Source organism: Salvelinus alpinus, chromosome 9, assembly GCF_045679555.1.
Source record: "Salvelinus alpinus chromosome 9, SLU_Salpinus.1, whole genome shotgun sequence".
Classification (NCBI taxonomy): domain Eukaryota; kingdom Metazoa; phylum Chordata; class Actinopteri; order Salmoniformes; family Salmonidae; genus Salvelinus; species Salvelinus alpinus.
The window spans coordinates 34,775,770-34,790,530 of NC_092094.1; the positions used below are offsets into that span (position 1 = coordinate 34,775,770).

Here is a 14,761-nt window from a genome sequence, read left to right on the forward strand (position 1 = left end):
CAACATGATGCTGCCACCCCCCTTCTTCACGGTTGGGATGGTGTTCTTCGGCTTGCAAGCGTCCCCCTTTTTCCTCCAAACATAACGATGGTCATTATGACCAAACAGTTCTATTTTTGTTTCATCAGACCAGAGGACATTTCTCCAAAAAGTACGATCTTTGTCCCCGTGTGCAGTTGCAAACCATATTATGGCTTTTTTTTAATGGCGGTTTTGGAGCAGTGGCTTCTTCCTTGCTGAGCAGCCTTTCAGGTTATGTCGATAGAGGACTAATTTTACTGTGGATATAGATACTTTTGTACCTGTTTTCTCCAGCATCTTCACAAGGTCCTTTGCTGTTGTTCATGGATTGATTTGCACTTTTCATACAAAAGTATGTTCATCTCAAAGAGACAGAACACGTTTCCTTCCTGAGCGGTATGACGGCTGTGTGGTACCATGGTGTTTATAATTGCATACTATTGTTTGTACAGATGAATGTGGTACCTTCAGGCATTTGGAAATTGCTCCCAAGGATGAACCAGACTTGTGGAGGTCTACAACTTTTTTTCTGAGGTCTTGGCTGATTTCTTTTATGATTTTCACATGATGTCAAGCAAAGAGGCACTGAGTTTGAAGGTAGGCCTTGAAATACATCCACAGGTACATCTCCAATTGACTCAAATTATGTCACTTAGCCTATCAGAAGCTTCTAAAGCCATGACATAATTTTCTGGAATTTTCCAAGCTGTTTAAAGGCACAGTCAACTTAGTGTATGTAAACTTCTAACCCACTGGAATTGTGTTACAGTGAATTATAAGTGAAATAATCTGTCTGTAAACAATTGTTGGAAAAATTACCTATGTCATGCACAAAGTAGATGTCCTAACCGACTTGCCAAAACAATAGTTGGTTAACAAGAAATTTGTGGAGTGGTTGAAAAACAAGTTTTAATGACTCCAACCTAAGTTTATGTAAACTTCCGACCTCAACTGTATATATATATAATAATTTATCAAACCTACAAGCAATACAATACTCTATTATTATGGTGGGAGATTATAATACTGTTTTAAATACCTCAATGGACCGTAAAGGAAATCACAGTACAAACTGTCACCCTCATACGCTTAAGGAAATCACAAATGTCCTGGATATATTGGAACTAGTGGATATATGAAGGCTTAAATATCCTGACCTAGTTAGATATACATGGCGGAGGCTCAATCAAGCTAGTCGTCTTGACTACTTTCTTATGTCATTCTCGCTGGCACCAAAAAAAAATAAAAAATTAAGAAGTTGGAGGAAAAACAAAAAGAAATGGAGGAACTTATTCAAGAAAGATCAAGTGTAATATATTATAAAAATAAAGCGAACTGTATGGATTATGTCACATATGATTCACCAAACAAGATTTTTAAAGTGGAAGCAAAGTACCATAAGCATATGTTTTCGTTTCAGTCTCCTCCATCTCCACCGAAGATAATTGTATGGATTTTTTTCTATGAATAATGTAAAATTAACAGCTGTACAGAAAGACTCATGTTAAAGACTTTAAGTCCAGGACAACTCTAGGATTGGATGGCATACCAGTGGAGGTATACCAAAACTTGGTAGATTATCAGATACTCAACAAGAAGGTCTGATTACATTATTACTGAAACTGATCAAAGAGGTAAATATAAAGATCCGGTCCATTAAAAAAAATTGGAGGCCTCTTAAACTTCAGTGTTGTGGTGCAGAAATTCTAGAAAAATGTATATTATTCAGATGATACATTGGAGATAATATAAGACAAGTACTGGAAGCAATAGAATACTATGAAAAATCTGGAAAACCAGGTCTGGTATTCATAGCTGACTTTGAAAAGGCTTTTGATAAAGTATGACAGGAATTTATATATTAATGCCTGGAATATATCGATTTTGGAGAATCTCTTATACAATAAAGTTATGTAGAGTAACCTTAGGTGTAAAATAGTAAATAATGGCTACTTCTCAGAAAGTATTAAACTGTTAAGAGGAGTAAAACAAGGTGGTCCACTATTGGCATATCTATTTATTATGGCCATCGGAATGTTAGCTATTAAAATCAGATCCAACAATAATATCAAGGGGTTAGAAATCAAGGGCATAAACATAAAGGTGGCATTGTATTCTGATGATTCATGTTTTCTTTTAAATCCACAATTTGGATCCCTTCACAGCCTCATAGAGGATCTTGAGACTTTTTCTAACCTCTCTGGATTACAACCAAATCATGATAAATGTAATATAGTACGTATTGGATGACAAAAAATACAACTTTTACATTACCATATAGTTTACCAATAAAATGTTCTGGCGGTGATGTGGACATTCTCGGTATACATATCCAGAAATAAATAAATAATTTTACTACAATAGAGTTTAATAAAGTTAGCAAAAATTTATTTTTCTACCATGGTACCAAAAAGACCTGTCTATTTGTGGAAAAATCACCCTGATTAACTCTTTAGTCATATCCCAGTTTACCTGTTTGCTTATGGCCTTGCCTACACCTAGCGACCTGTTTTTTAAAATTATATGAGCAAAAGAAAATAATATTTTATTTGTAACGTCATGCCAGATAAAATGAAATGGGCCTATGTATATAATTAATATAAATTCAGAGGGCAGAAATGATTAAATATTAAAGCATTAGCCCTCTCACTAAAGGCGTCAGTCATACAAAAGTTAAATTTAAATCCAAACCGGTTCTCTAGCAGATTAGTAAGAATGTCTCACCCCATGTTCATGAATGGCCTTTTTTAAAACTTTATTCAGAATACAACCTCTCACTTTCAGCTATTTGAAAATGAAAAAAGCTCCAAAATATAGCTAGTTTTAAAACAAGCCATAGAAGGTTGGTTGCAATTTCAGTTTAATCCACCAGAAAAGACAGAATGAATAATACAACAAATATTGTGGTTAAACTCAAATATAATAATTACAAAAATATATATATTTTTGGGGAAAAAAAGTATAATCTTTGTAAATTATATCATAAATAGGACTGGTGGAGTTGTCACACATGCAGCTAACGAAAATATATGGAAATGTCTGCTCTACCCAAAATTACAACCAACTAATTGCAGCATTAATGCAAAAATGAGAGGCAAGTGCGAGGGGGAAAATTAAGGAACTTGTTTGTTGGGCCTGTATTAAAGACCAAAATAGGTTAAGGTCAAAGTTATGAAAACTTAGGACACTAAAGAGGCCTTTCTACTGACTCTGAAAAACACCAAAAGAAAGATACCAAGGGTCCCTGCTCATCACTGACATTATTCCATTTCTGTTAATCACATGTCCGTGGAACTTGTTTTATGTATCAGTTGTTGAATCTTATTATGTTCATACAAATATTTACACATGTTAAGTTTGCTGAAAATAAACACAGCTGACAGGGAGAGGACGTTTATTTTTTTGCTGAGTTTATATATGGGGGATACAACCATCCCAGCTCTGCAGACTTTGCTGCGAAGAGACAGAATCATAAGATAATTTGTTTTGATACTGTCCATACGGAGCTTGTTTTTGGTCGCAGGTCCAGGAATGGTTGAAGAAGTGCAACATTTGCAGAATAGCACTACTGGTTGATTTGAAAAGTCATAGTCGATCAATATTATAATAATACTCTTAGCAAAAATATTTATCTTTAATTTACAATCTTTAGAAACTATAAGAATAGAAAGCTTCAAAACGTTTGTGAAACATCACAGTAAATGTGTATATAGTATGTATAAGCTGGAAGTAGAAGACTAAGTGTTGTTGTCCAATAGTTTACTCCAATTAGGGGAGGGGTGATAAGGTTATGGGAAAATATATTTAAAACAAAGTGTTTATATACAGTACCAGTCAAATATTTGGACACACCTACTTGTTCAAGGGTTTTTCTTATTTTTACTATTTTCTACATTGTAGAATAATAGTGAAGACATCAAAACGATGAAATAACCCATATTGAATCATGTAGTAACGAAAAAGTGTTAAACAACTCAAAATATATTTTAGATGACAGCTTTGCACACTCTTGGCATTCTCTCATCCAGCTTCACCTGGAATGCTTTTTCAACAGTCTTGAAGGAGTTCCCACATATGCTGAGCACTTGTTGGCTGCTTTTCCTTAACTCTGCAGTCCAACTCATCTCAAACCTTCTCAATTGGGTTGAGGTCGGGTGATTGTGGAGGCCAGGTCATCTAATGCAGCACTCCATCACTCTCCTTGGTCAAATAGCCCTTACACAGCATGCAGGTGTGTTTTGGGTCATTGTTCTGTTGAAAAACAAATGATAGTCCCACTAAGCGGAAACCAGATGGGATGGCGTATCGCTGCAGAATACTGTGGTAGCCATGCTGGTTAAGTGTGCCTTGAATTCTAAATAAATCACAGACAGCAAACCCCACACCATCACACCTCCGCCTCCATGCTTCACGGTGGGAACCACACATACAGAGATCATCCGTTCACCTACTCTGCATCTCACAAGGACACAGCGGTTGGAACCAAAAATGTTTGGACTCATCAGACCAAAGGACAAATTTTGACCGGTCTAATGTCCATTGCTCATGTTTCTTAGCCCAAGTAAGTCTCTTCTTATTATTGGTGTCCTTTAGGAATGGTTTCAGCAATTCAACCATGAAGGCATGATTCACGCAGTCTCCTCTGAACAGTTTATGTTGAGATGTGTCTGTTACTTGAACTCTGAAGCATTTATTTGGGCTGCAATTTCTGAGGCTGGTAACTCTAATGAAATTATCCACTGCAGCAGAGGTAACTCTGGGTCTTCCTTTCCTGTTTCATCATAGCGCTTGATGGTTTTTGCGACTGCACTTGAAGAAACTTTGAAAGTTCTTGAAATGTTCCGGATTGACTGACCTTCATGTCTTAAAGTAATGATGAACTGTAATATCTAGTTGCTTATTTGAGCTGTTCTTGCCATAATATGGACTTGGTCTTCTACCTCATGAAGCTGGTTGAGAGAATGCCAAGAGTGTGCAAAGCTGTTGTCAAGGCAAAGGGTGGCTACTTTGAAGAATCTAAAATAAAAAATAGGTTTAACACTTTTTTGGTTACCACATGATTTCATATGTTTTATTTCATAATTTTGATGTCTTCACTACAATGTAGAAAATTGTAAAAATTATGAAAAACCCTTGAATGAATAGGTGTCCAAACGTTTGACTGGTACTGTAATATATACAGTGCATTCAGAAAGTATTCAGAAAGACTCCTTGACTTTTTCTACATTTTGTTACGTTACAGCCTTATTCTAACATTTATTATATTGTTATTTTCCCTCATCAATCTACACACAATACCCCATAATGACAAAGCAAAAAAGGTTTTTAGAAATGTTGGCAAATGTATAAAATATATTTACATAAGTATTCAGACCCATTATTCAGTACTTTGAAACACCTTTGTCAGCAATTACAGCCTCGAGTCTTCTTGGGTATGACGCTACAAGCCTGGCACACCTGTATTTGGGGAGTTTCTCCCATTTTTCTCTGCAGATCCTCTCAAGCTCTGTCAGGTTGGATGGGGAGCATTGGTGCACAGCTATTTTCAGGTCTCTCCAGAGATGTTCGATCGGGTTCAAGTCCAGGCTCTGGCTGTGCCACTCAAGGACATTGAGACTTGTCCCGAAGCCACTTCTGCATTGTCTTGGCTGTGTACTTAGGTTCGTTGTCCTGTTGGAAGGTCTGAGTCTGAGGTCCTGAGCGCTCTAGAGCAGGTTTTCATCAAGGATCTCTCTGTACTTTGTTCCTTTCATCTTACCCTCAATCCTGACTAGTCTCCCAGTCCCTGAAAAACATCCCCACAGCATGATGCTTTCACCCCATGCTTCAGGGATGGTGGCAGGTTTCCTCATAACGTGACGCTTGGCATTCAGGCCAAAGTCTTCAATCTTGGTTTCATCAGACCAGAGAATCTTGTTTCTCATGGTCTGAGTCTTTAGGTGCCTTTTGGTCAACTCCAAGCGGGCTGTCATGTCCGTCTGGCCACTCTACCATAAAGGCATGATTGGTGGAGTGCTGCAGAGATCCTTGTCCATCTGGAAGGTTCTCCCATCTCAACAGAGGAACTCTGGAGCTCTGTCAGAGTGACCATTGGGTTCTTGGTCACCTCCCTGACCAAGGCCCTTCTCCCCCGATTGCTCAGTTTGGCCGGGCGGCTTGGTGGATTCAAACTTCTTCCATTTAAAAATGACGGAGGCCAATGTGTTCTTGGCGACCTTCAATGCTGCAGAAATTTTCCAGTACCCTTCCCCAGAACTGGGCCTCGAATTCCTTCGACCTTATGGCTTGGTTTCTGCTCTGACATGCACTGTCAACTGTGGAACCTTAAATAGACAGGTGTGTGCCTTTCTAAGTCATGTCCAATCAATTGAATTTACCACAGGTGGTCTCCAATCAAGTTGTAGAAACATCTCAAGGATGATCAATGGAAACAGGATGCACCTGAGCTCAATTTCGAGTCTCATAGCAAAAGGTCTGAATACTTATGTAAATAAGGTATTTCTGTTTTACATTTTTTATAAATTTGCAAAAAATGTCTAACCTGTTTTCGCTTTGTTATTATGGGGTATTGTGTGTAGATTGATAAGGAAAATGTTTAATTTAATACATTTTAGAATACGGCCGTAGCGTAACATAATGTTGAAACAGTCAAGTGGTCTGAATACTTTCTAAATGCACTGTGTATATATCACCTGCCAGCCAAATACGCACAACTATTGGGGAAACCATGATTTACACTGTAAGCCCCGTCTGGCTGAATGTGAAAATTAATCCAATCTGATTTCTTGCAGCACAACAATGAGTTTTTCAAAGTATTAATTGTGAGCCAGCAGATGTAGGTATGAAGATTAAGGTAAGCAATGTTCGTTATTAGGATGCATTCTAATCCCTCATATAGTGCTTACCGGCCGGACCTGGGTCACCTTCTCCACTGCTGTGAACTGTGAGGTAGTTGCTATAGCGGCAGGTTTTCTTGACCTGTTCCTCCTCTGCCATCTGGCCAGTGATGGACGTCTGGCCTTGCTGGGTAAGCCGTGTCAGGCGGAAGGGGGAGCGCCTGAAAGAGCCGGTCAGGGTAGTGTTGTTCTCTGACTCACGGCTGAACGTGGCTGTGCTCCGACAGTAGCGCTTCAGGCCATGGCGGAAATGGATGGTGAACAGGCCGTAAGTTATTGGGTCCAAACAGGCATTGAAGAGGCCAAAAATAAAGAGCATATGAGTCAAAGAATGAGAGACCGTCTCATCCATATCGTCAGGGAAGAACCAGTACCACAGTCCCAACAGGTAGTAAGGGGTCCAGCAGACGATGAAGGAAGTCACGATAACAATGCTCATCTTCAAAGTCCTCATCCGTGCTTTTGGAATGTTGTTGTGAGAGCGTCGGAGATGTATCTCCTTAGAAGACACTGTAACAAGGCAATAAACACTTGCTCATAATCTTAGCATCTAACACCAAATTTGACAATAAGTCTCAATTACCTTTATCTTCAAATACACAGTGCTCTTTGTAACCCCCTCATGAACAACTGTATACTACACCTACCACTACTGCAACTAGTGGTACTACAATTGATGGTAAAATATGTAATTTGACCTACTGTTTCCGTGGGTCATGCGGCTGGATATCTCTACCAAGATACGTGTGTAACAGAAGATCATGATGATCAGCGGCAGCAGGAAAAGACAAGCAAAGGTGAACATGTTGTACAGGGTTTCCTGCCAGTGTTGGACAAAGCTCCCATGGGTAGTGCACTGGGTAAACTTCTCTGGAACCGTGATGGTCACACTGTGGAATATCAGCATCTGCATGACAACACAAAGGAAACAGACTTTAACCATAACAACATGTCTTTAACAATAATTATATGGCCTGGCTTCAGTGTTGTACTACATAAAATAGTAGTGTTTCATGCAGCAGAAGCTCAATCCTGCCTAGTCTGCAGTCAATGTGAGTAATACACTGCAGATGTCATTCAATTTGCAATGAAATTAGGTGAAAAGAAATTAGGTGAAAAGAGCCAAGTGTTGAATGCTTGAAATGAATTATGAAAAAGTAATAATTGCAAGGCAAGGTCTTCTTTTAGTAACAATTTTTTTTTTAAGCCTATGTAGTTAGATGGCTTTTATTCGCAGCAATGTATAATTGCTGTCATAATCATGAGTCAGTCAATTATGTAGGGCAGGCCCTCCTCACCAGTTATCAATCACATTTAAAAAGGTTACTCTTAAACCATGGACAATAGTGACTGCAACGCCTGTACTGTAATTCCCTTCAGGAAAGTGTTTCTGAGTTTTGTTCTAAATTATTGCTACAATCATTAGGTTTATAATTGCCGTAAAAATCAAGTCAGTCATGTCCATTTGCTATACATTTATTTGAATAAGTTCAACACAGGATCCTCTTCAAATTGCTCATGCTCACCTACAAAGCACTCAATGGACTGGTGCCCACATTCTGTACCTTACTGACCTCCTGTATCCCTACACTCCCACCTGTTCACTGCGCTCCTCACACACTGGCCTCCTCACCATTCCTCTCACCAGGCTCCGCTCTATCAGAAACCAGGCTTTTAGCAGTGCAGCTCCCCAACTCTGGAACTCAATCCCTCTCCATGTCAGAACCTCACAATCCATACACATATTCTAGTCCACACTAAAGACACACCTCTTCACACAGGCTTAGCTTTTATCCACTGTCTAGTTCACTTCCCTGGTTAGTCTGTCATCATGTTTAGTGTTCTCCACGGTTAGTCTGTCATCATGTTTAGTGTTCTCCACGGTTAGTCTGTCATCATGTTTAGTGTTCTCCACGGTTAGTCTGTCATCATGTTTAGTGTTCTCCACAGTTAGTCTGTCATCATGTTTAGTCTTCTCCACGGTTAGTCTGTCATCATGTTTAGTGTTCTCCACAGTTAGTCTGTCACCATGTTTAGTGTTCCCCACTGTTATTCTGTCATCATGTTTAGTGTTCTCCACGGTTAGTCTGTCATCATGTTTAGTGTTCTCCACGGTTAGTCTGTCATCATGTTTAGTCTTCTCCACGGTTAGTCTGTCATCATGTTTAGTGTTCTCCACAGTTAGTCTGTCATCATGTTTAGTCTTCTCCACGGTTAGTCTGTCATCATGTTTAGTGTTCTCCACAGTTAGTCTGTCATCATGTTTAGTGTTCCCCACTGTTATTCTGTCATCATGTTTAGTGTTCTCCACGGTTAGTCTGTCATCATGTTTAGTGTTCTCCACGGTTAGTCTGTCATCATGTTTAGTGTTCTCCACGGTTAGTCTGTCATCATGTTTAGTGTTCTCCACGGTTAGTCTGTCATCATGTTTAGTGTTCTCCACGGTTAGTCTGCCATCATGTTTAGTGTTCTCCGTGGTTAGTCTGTCATCATGTTTAGTGTTTTCCACGGTTAGTCTGTCACCATGTTTAGTGTTCTCCACGGTTAGTCTGTCACCATGTTTAGTGTTCTCCACGGTTAGTCTGTCACCATGTTTAGTGTTCTCCACGGTTAGTCTGTCATCATGTTTAGTGTTCTCCACAGTTAGTCTGTCATCATGTTTAGTGTTCGCCACGGTTAGTCTGTCATCATGTTTAGTGTTCTCCACGGTTAGTCTGTCATCATGTTTAGTGTTCTCCCGGGTTAGTCTGTCATCATGTTTAGTGTTCTCCCTGGTTAGTCTGCCATCATGTTTAGTGTTCTCCACGGTTTGTCTGTCATCATGTTTAGTGTTCTCCACAGTTTGTCTGTCATCATGTTTAGTGTTCTCCACGGTTTGTCTGTCATCATGTTTAGTATTCTCCACGGTTAGTCTGTCATCATGTTTAGTGTTCTCCACGGTTAGTCTGTCATCATGTTTAGTGTTCTCCACAGTTAGTCTGTCATCATGTTTAGTCTTCTCCACGGTTAGTCTGTCATCATGTTTAGTGTTCTCCACAGTTAGTCTGTCATCATGTTTAGTGTTCCCCACTGTTATTCTGTCATCATGTTTAGTGTTCTCCACGGTTAGTCTGTCATCATGTTTAGTGTTCTCCACGGTTAGTCTGTCATCATGTTTAGTGTTCTCCACGGTTAGTCTGTCATCATGTTTAGTGTTCTCCACGGTTAGTCTGCCATCATGTTTAGTGTTCTCCGTGGTTAGTCTGTCATCATGTTTAGTGTTTTCCACGGTTAGTCTGTCACCATGTTTAGTGTTCTCCACGGTTAGTCTGTCACCATGTTTAGTGTTCTCCACGGTTAGTCTGTCACCATGTTTAGTGTTCTCCACGGTTAGTCTGTCATCATGTTTAGTGTTCTCCACAGTTAGTCTGTCATCATGTTTAGTGTTCGCCACGGTTAGTCTGTCATCATGTTTAGTGTTCTCCACGGTTAGTCTGTCATCATGTTTAGTGTTCTCCCGGGTTAGTCTGTCATCATGTTTAGTGTTCTCCCTGGTTAGTCTGCCATCATGTTTAGTGTTCTCCACGGTTTGTCTGTCATCATGTTTAGTGTTCTCCACAGTTTGTCTGTCATCATGTTTAGTGTTCTCCACGGTTTGTCTGTCATCATGTTTAGTATTCTCCACGGTTAGTCTGTCATCATGTTTAGTGTTCTCCACGGTTAGTCTGTCATCATGTTTAGTGTTTTCCACGGTTATTCTGTCATGTTTGGTGTACTTTATATGAAGTGCATTAGACCCCTTGACTTCATCCACATTTTGCTACGTTACAGCCTTGTTCTAAAATGGATTAAATGCATTATGTTCCTCATCAATCTAGACACAATACCCCATAATGACAAAGTGAAAATAGGTTTTTAGAAATGTTTGCACTTTATTTTTATTTTTTTATTACTTGATTGGGGTCCAACTGTGGTAAATTCAATTGATTTGACATGATTTGGAAAGGCACACACATCTGTCTATATAAAAGGTCCCACAGTTGACAGTGCATGTCAGAGCAAAAACCAAGCCATGAGGTCGAAGGAATTGTCAGTAGAGCTCTGAGAAAGGATTGTGTCGAGGCACAGATTTGGGGAAGGGTAGCAAAACATGTCTGCAGCATTGAAGGTCCCCAAGAACATAGTGGCCTCCATCATTCTTAAATGGAAGAAGTTTGGAACCAAAGACTCTTCATAGAGCTGGCCGTCCGGCCAAACTGAGCAATCGGGGGAGAAGGGCCTTGGTCGGGCAGGTGACCAAGAACCCGATGGTCACTCTGACAGAGCTCCAGAGTTCCTCTTTGGAGATGAGAGAACCTTCCAGAAGGACAACCATCTCTGCAGCCCTCCACCGATCAGGCCTTTATGGTAGAGTGGCCAGATGGAAGCCACTCCTTGGTAAAAGGCACATGACAGCCCGCTTGGAGTTTGCCAAAAGGCACCTACAGACTCTCAGACCATGAGAAACAAGATTAGCTGGTCTGATGAAACCAAGATTGAACACTTTGGCCTGAATGCCAAGTGTCACATCCAGAAGAAACTTGCCACCATCCCTACGGTGAAGCATGCTGATGGCAGCATCATGCTGTGGGGATGTATTTCAGCGGCAGGGACTGGGAGACTAGTCAGGATCGAGGGAAAGATGAACGGAGCAAAGTACAGAGAGATCCTTGATGAAAACCTGCTCCAGAGCACCCAGGACCTCAGACTGGGGCGAAGTTTCACCTTCCAACAGGACAATGACCCTACGTACACAGGTCTCAATGTCCTTGAGTGGCCCAGCCAGAGCCCAGACATGAACCTGGTCGAACATCTCTGAAGAGACCTGAAAATAGCTGTGCAGCGACGCTCCCCATCCAACCTGACAGAGCTTGAGAGGATCTGCAGAGAAGAATGGGAGAAACTCCCCAAATACAGGTGTGCCAAGCTTGTAGCGTCATGCCCAAGAAGACTCAAGGCTGTAATCGCTGCCAAAAGGTGCTTCAACAAAGTACTGAGTAAAGGGTCTGAATACTTATGTAAATTTAATTAAATTAAATTTTATTTATTTTTTGCAAAAATTTCTAAAAACCTGTTTATGCATTGTCATTACGGGGCATTGTGTGTACATTGATGAGGGAAAACATGATTTAATCCATTTCAGAATAAGGCTGTCACGTAACAAAATGTGGTAAAAGTCAAGGGGTCTGAATACTTTCCGAATGCACTGTACTTACTTATTTTACTGGGATTTTATTCCTTTTTATCCAGCTGATTTTGTTGTATGTAAAGTGACTTTGGGTGTCATGAAAACAGATTAAAATAAAATGTGTTATTATTATTATTATTATTATAATAAAGCTGTATAATAAAGCTCTATAATAAAACAGGGTTGTTATGTCCTCCGATGTATATTTTGATAATTGTTGTGGTGTCCTGAGACCAGGTTGAGGAGAGAAAACATGAAACCTCTCTTAACCAGAGCCTCACCTGGGGAACAGACAGAATCACACTCATCACCCACGCCACAGACAACATGATCTTGCTTCTCTTCTTGGCCTCATTGATGGCCAGTGGGTTGAGGATAGCAGACTGGCGGTCCAAGCTAATGACCACTGTGACAAAAGCACAGGAGTACATGGCAACAAGTTTCATGAACATCAGCAGCCTACAGGCGACGTCTCCTGCCTGCCACTGAACTGTGATATTCCAGACAGCATCAACAGGCATGACGATGAAAGTCACCAGCAGGTCTGCCACAGTCAAGTTAATTATTAATATCCTAACGTGGGACTTGCGCTTTCCGTTGGTATTGGCGGCCCACAGCACAGCGAGGTTACAGACAGCTGACATGGCACACAGAGTGAAAGTAATGATTACTCTGACTTTGGCTGCTGTGGAGAAGGTGGGCAGCTGTAGTGAGTCTCCATTTGCACTCTTATTGCAGATGGGGGTGGGTGCTTCACAGCTGGTGTTCTGGGCTTGTTCCATCATTTGGTAAAACATCATGATCTCATGTGACATTCTCAAGCTGTCATTCATATCCCACAGGAACACCAGAGACAATATCTTCTCTGGTTCTCCAGCAATGTGTTCATATGAACAGGTCACCCTATAAGAATAAATGGTTGGAAAAGAGGGATGTTTAGTATTCAGTTTCTGCACTTGTTGTTACATACTGATTATACATAGTCAGCTTACTAGCAATTATGCTCTGCACAGACACAATAATACCCTACAGTTATGGTGGATTACTATATGAAAAAGCAGTACATACTCTACACTGATTTGCATTAAAATACATACCCTCTCATATCATGTTCAGATGCTACAATAAAACATTTACAAAGTGTGGTTAGTGATCTAATACTAATCATCTATTCAGAACACAATGATAATAATTAAAGCATATATATACACTCCCCATCAGAACAGCCTCAATTCATCGAAAGCGTTCCACAGGGACGCTGGCCCATGTTGACTCCAATGTTTCTCCCAGTTGTGTCAAGTTGACTGGATGTCTTTTGGTTGGTGGACCATTCCAGGGTGTATCACAACTAGCAGTGATTGGGAGTCCCATAGAGCGGCGCACAATTGGCCCAGCGTCGTCTGGGTTTGGCCGGTGTAGGCCACCATTGTAAATAAGAATTTGTTCTTAACTGACTTGCCTAGTTAAATAAAGGTTAATTAAAAAATATAAACATTTTATTACACAAGGGAAACTGTTGAGTAAAAAACCCAGCAGCATTGCAGTTCATGACACAATCCAGTGTGCCTGGCACCTACTACCATACCCCTTTCAAATGCACTTAAATATTTTTGTCTTGCCCAATGGCACACATAAACAATACAATTGTCTCAAGGCATAAAAATCTTTCTTTAACCTGACTTCTCTCCTTCATCTACACTGATTGAAGTGGGTTTAACAAGTGACATCAATACGGGATCATAGCTTAAACCTGGATAGTCCAAGTCATGGAAAGAGCAGGTGTTGTGTTGTAGGGTCAGACATAGTAGTACGGCTCACGGGGAGCAAATTTGGGTTAAGTGCCTTGCTCAAGGACACATCGATAGATTGTATTCGAAACAGCGACCTTCCGGTTACTGGCCCAATGCGCTAACCGCTAGGCTACCTGCCGCCTACTCTGTGTGTGTGTGTGTAACATTCTTATGGTGTAGAATCAATAACATTCTAGAAAACTGAATAGGTTGAGTGTCAGCATCCGCAGGGGCATCTTATGTTCATTTACTGCAATAAGCATTACCTTCGCCTGAGCAGAAAGCATAGCTATCTTACATGGTAAGCAGAAATAGAAATGTCGAACCAATCAGCCATAGAACAAACTGGTACATTAGCCTATGTGATATTCCGATTGACCTTGAAGTATATACAATGAGCTCTTGGAATCACAGAGGAGTTAGTTGATTGTGTTCTATTTTTCACCCATTTGAAGACTCCCATAGTACCAACTTGACTGAAAGAAACTACTAACCTGTTAAAGTGGCGGCAAATTCCCCATCAAAAGCACCTGTTCGTTCCTCGTGAATCGCGCTGCTGCAATATTTTGTTTTGCCTTATCCCAGTGAAACAGTGAAAGGAAAAAAACTTTGTGACAAGATTACGCTTTCAGTTCTTTCCCCCCTGAAGTTGTAGCAGATGGTTTAGAAGCGTTTCTTAATTGTTTTCTATAATGCTTTTATAATAGGAGATAATGGTATAGCTGTCGAACGCCTGCTTAATATAGTATTGGAGATAACTATTGCGATTATCAGACTTCAAGTACAATAATGCAATTCTGTGGTTTGTTCTCGGCACCCTTTCCTCAGCATCTTTATCGTTGCATATT

At 40.3% G+C, this 14,761-nt stretch overlaps 1 protein-coding gene across 1 annotated transcript; it reads right to left on the bottom strand.

Annotated features, from left to right (window-relative positions):
- Positions 1 to 5,284: 5,284 nt before the first annotated feature.
- On the bottom strand, positions 5,285 to 13,006 carry LOC139584739 (gonadotropin-releasing hormone II receptor-like). Its single transcript, XM_071416909.1, has 3 exons — positions 12,405 to 13,006; positions 7,620 to 7,824; positions 5,285 to 7,427 (listed from the first exon to the last, which is right to left on the bottom strand). The coding sequence occupies exons 1-3, from the start codon at positions 12,954 to 12,956 to the stop codon at positions 6,904 to 6,906; spliced, it is 1,281 nt and encodes a 426-aa protein (XP_071273010.1). The 5' UTR covers positions 12,957 to 13,006; the 3' UTR covers positions 5,285 to 6,903.
- Between the last annotated feature and the right edge of the window lie 1,755 nt (positions 13,007 to 14,761).

Coding starts and splice junctions, on each gene's coding strand:
- LOC139584739 (XM_071416909.1), bottom strand. CDS start 12,956: ATGAATGACAGCTTGAGAATGTCACATGAGATCATGATGTTTTACCAA. Junction 7,825..12,404: donor TGATTCTGTCTGTTCCCCAG/GTGAGGCTCTGG, acceptor GTTGTCATGCAG/ATGCTGATATTCCACAGTGT. Junction 7,428..7,619: donor CCGCATGACCCACGGAAACA/GTAGGTCAAATT, acceptor GCCTTGTTACAG/TGTCTTCTAAGGAGATACAT.